The 2939-nt window shown below is 31.1% G+C and overlaps 1 protein-coding gene across 1 annotated transcript; it reads left to right on the top strand.

The window, feature by feature from the left end:
• The first annotated feature begins 1050 nt into the window (after positions 1 to 1050).
• On the top strand, positions 1051 to 2724 carry LOC127084531 (putative F-box protein At1g47730). Its single transcript, XM_051024998.1, has 2 exons — positions 1051 to 1607; positions 2480 to 2724. The coding sequence occupies exons 1-2, from the start codon at positions 1217 to 1219 to the stop codon at positions 2671 to 2673; spliced, it is 585 nt and encodes a 194-aa protein (XP_050880955.1). The 5' UTR covers positions 1051 to 1216; the 3' UTR covers positions 2674 to 2724.
• The last annotated feature ends 215 nt before the right edge of the window (positions 2725 to 2939 follow it).

Raw genomic sequence — 2939 nt, 5'->3', positions numbered from 1 at the left:
AATCAGATTAGATTGATGCCCCCTTCGATTCTCAGTTTGATCGATTCGACCGACTTGTTCGGTTTGATTTTTAAAACAATGCTTTTTTTTAATCATAATTATCAGTGTTTTAAAAATCAAACAAATTGTCGAGTTGAACTGGGAATATGAGGGGTCGTTGGTCTGACCTGATTGCTAGATCAAATAAATTATTGAACCAATGAGAACTGACCAAAACCAACCAAAATTGATAAAAACTAGTGAACCGAAGGTTTTAGAAAACCAACGGATTAAGTACTTACTTATTTTTCCTCTAACAAAACATGTCGTTTTGATATTTTTTTTATAAATTTAAATATAAATAAGTTTTGTTCAAAACTTATTTGTAATAACTTTTCATCCTTAGAATTAAATTTACTAAAGATTGCATTTATTTATCTATTCACTTTATATTGCAATTAAATTTATTTTAAATTTTATTTGTATTTTGTTGGGTGTGATTACTATATGTAGAATTTTAATTTAAAAAATAAATTTGTGATATTATGATATTTTAAAATTTTATACTTTATTTATATGTCGTGATTTTTTTATAGATGGAGTCATTCGATTCGACCAATTTAATAATTATATATTTTTGTTTACAAATCGATTTATTCAATCCCATTATTTGGTTTTATTATATGGTTCGACCAATGATTTAATGAATCAACCAATGAATTAATTATCAAATACATTCACCGATTTGATAAGATTGAATAATACAGAAAAAAGTTAATTTTTAAATACATTGAATAATATATATGATATATATTTATTATTTAATATATTTCCGTTGAATAAATCGATTTCTATAATAAAAATATATAAAATTATTAAACTGGTCGAACCAGATGACCCCATCTCTAAGAATACCAGGACACCTCTAAAATTTTAAAATTTTAAAATATTATAAATTTATTTTTAAATAATTTTTTTTAAATACATTGAATATGTATCATATACATTTATTAGTATTTAATATATTTTAAATAATATAAAAAATATATAATAAAAAATTTATGGGAAGGAGTATCTTGGAACTGTTGAACCTGACATCAACTCAAGTCATATGTTTGAATTAGGTCATTCCTTTGATCCAATTTCCCCTCAATTTTGTATATCTCATTCTCAGAATTCTTGGATTGTGTTTGGCATGCAATCTTTCACTTAGATTCAACCAATTGAGTTGCAGAAAATGGAGAAAACAAAGTCGAGTTGTGAAAAGGTCAGTAATCATATACCTGCGGATCTTACCGTTTCCATTCTTTCAAAACTTTTTCTAAAATCTTTGGTTCGATTTAGATGCGTAAGAAAATCATGGTCACTCTTATTCCAAGACTCCTATTTTATGAATATGTACCGCATCCATTTTGCATCTAATCACAATTATATGTATGCCGATGATTCATGTATAACATTAGAAGGACTTCAGCCATATCAACACGGGCACCAGGTCTTGTTTTCTCATTCTGGGGAGAGATTCAAAAATAAAGTAAAATTAGATTTGCCGCCTCCATTTCAAGAGAATGACACGTGTTTTGAATTCTTGGGTTCTGTTGTTGATGGAACTATTTGTTTCTACCAAGGTATGGTAATTCCAAAAATTGTATTTTGGAACCTATCTACCAAGGAATTCAAAGTTCTTCCTCCTAGTCCCCTCGAGTCTGTACCGCCTTATTATGAAAGAGTCTTCTGTGAAATGCATGGATTTGGTTATGATCATGTTAACGATGATCATAAAGTGGTTCGACATGTAGCACATTGTAGAGATTTAACCAACTATGAAGGTTATAAAGATTATATTCCGCCACACGACTCTTAGTGGTTAGTGGGAGCTTTACAGTCTTAGAAGTAACGCTTGGAAGCAACTTGAAGTAGATATGCCTACTGGTTATGTAAATCCGGGTCAACGATTTCACACTAATGGAGTGTGTCATTGGTGGGATTCTACTAATGGTCAAGATTGTTTGGTATCATTTGACTTAAACAGCAACAAGTTCTTTAGAACACCTCCCCCACCAGACGGGCGTGATAATTTTAATTTTATATTAGTGGATAGACGCTTTGTAGGGCTAAATGGATCTGCTGCTTGTATCTCAAGTTATGAAACAAGTCATGCTACACCAAATACGTTTTACATATCAATTTTAGGGGAACTTGGTGTGAAAGAATCATGGACTAAACTTTTTATTATTGGGTCTTTACCTTGTCTTGACCATCCTATTGGAGCAGGCAATAAAGGCGACATATTCTTTAAATCAAAAGAAGATGAAATAGTTCAAGTTGACTTGATTACTCAAATGGTGAAGAAGCTTGGTATTAGAGAACCACTCAATTGTACGAAAGTCCTTTATAAGGAAGTCCTTCTTCCAATTGGAGGAGAAAAATATGCTGGTTAGTCCAATTTTATGCAGATTGTTGGGTAAATTTTGGAATAGTCTTGCATTGTCGTTTGCAGGTCTGAAGGTCGGAGTCTGCTACTTTATGAAGATTCTTGGGTCTGCAGTGGTATGCACTGGTTGGGTTTTGATTGCCTCCAGCAGGGGTGTGGTTCCTTCTCTTTGCAGACTGTCTCTGGTTGTCTATGTGTATGGTCAGAAGTGTCTTATTTTTTTGTTTTTGTCTTCTATGCTAGTACAATGGTGTGTTTAATATTTTCATTTTGAAACTATTAGCAGTTTGGATGATGCTAATTCTGAGTAATTCTTCAGCATGGATATGAAATCGGTTGTTCAAAACAGAGAAATTGACAAACCAAATTAAAACTTTAATATATACTTTCCAAAAGACATCACTATTATCTCGCAATAAAGTTCTTTGCAAAATACTTTAAATAATAACATAACAAAAAAGTTGTATCCCATATAAATAATTAACTCCTACTAATCTCCAATCAACGTAGATCATTTGAAAAATAC

Source organism: Lathyrus oleraceus, chromosome 5 (genome assembly GCF_024323335.1).
Source record: "Lathyrus oleraceus cultivar Zhongwan6 chromosome 5, CAAS_Psat_ZW6_1.0, whole genome shotgun sequence".
NCBI lineage: Eukaryota > Viridiplantae > Streptophyta > Magnoliopsida > Fabales > Fabaceae > Lathyrus > Lathyrus oleraceus.
This window is presented reverse-complemented; position numbering and strand designations above follow the sequence as displayed.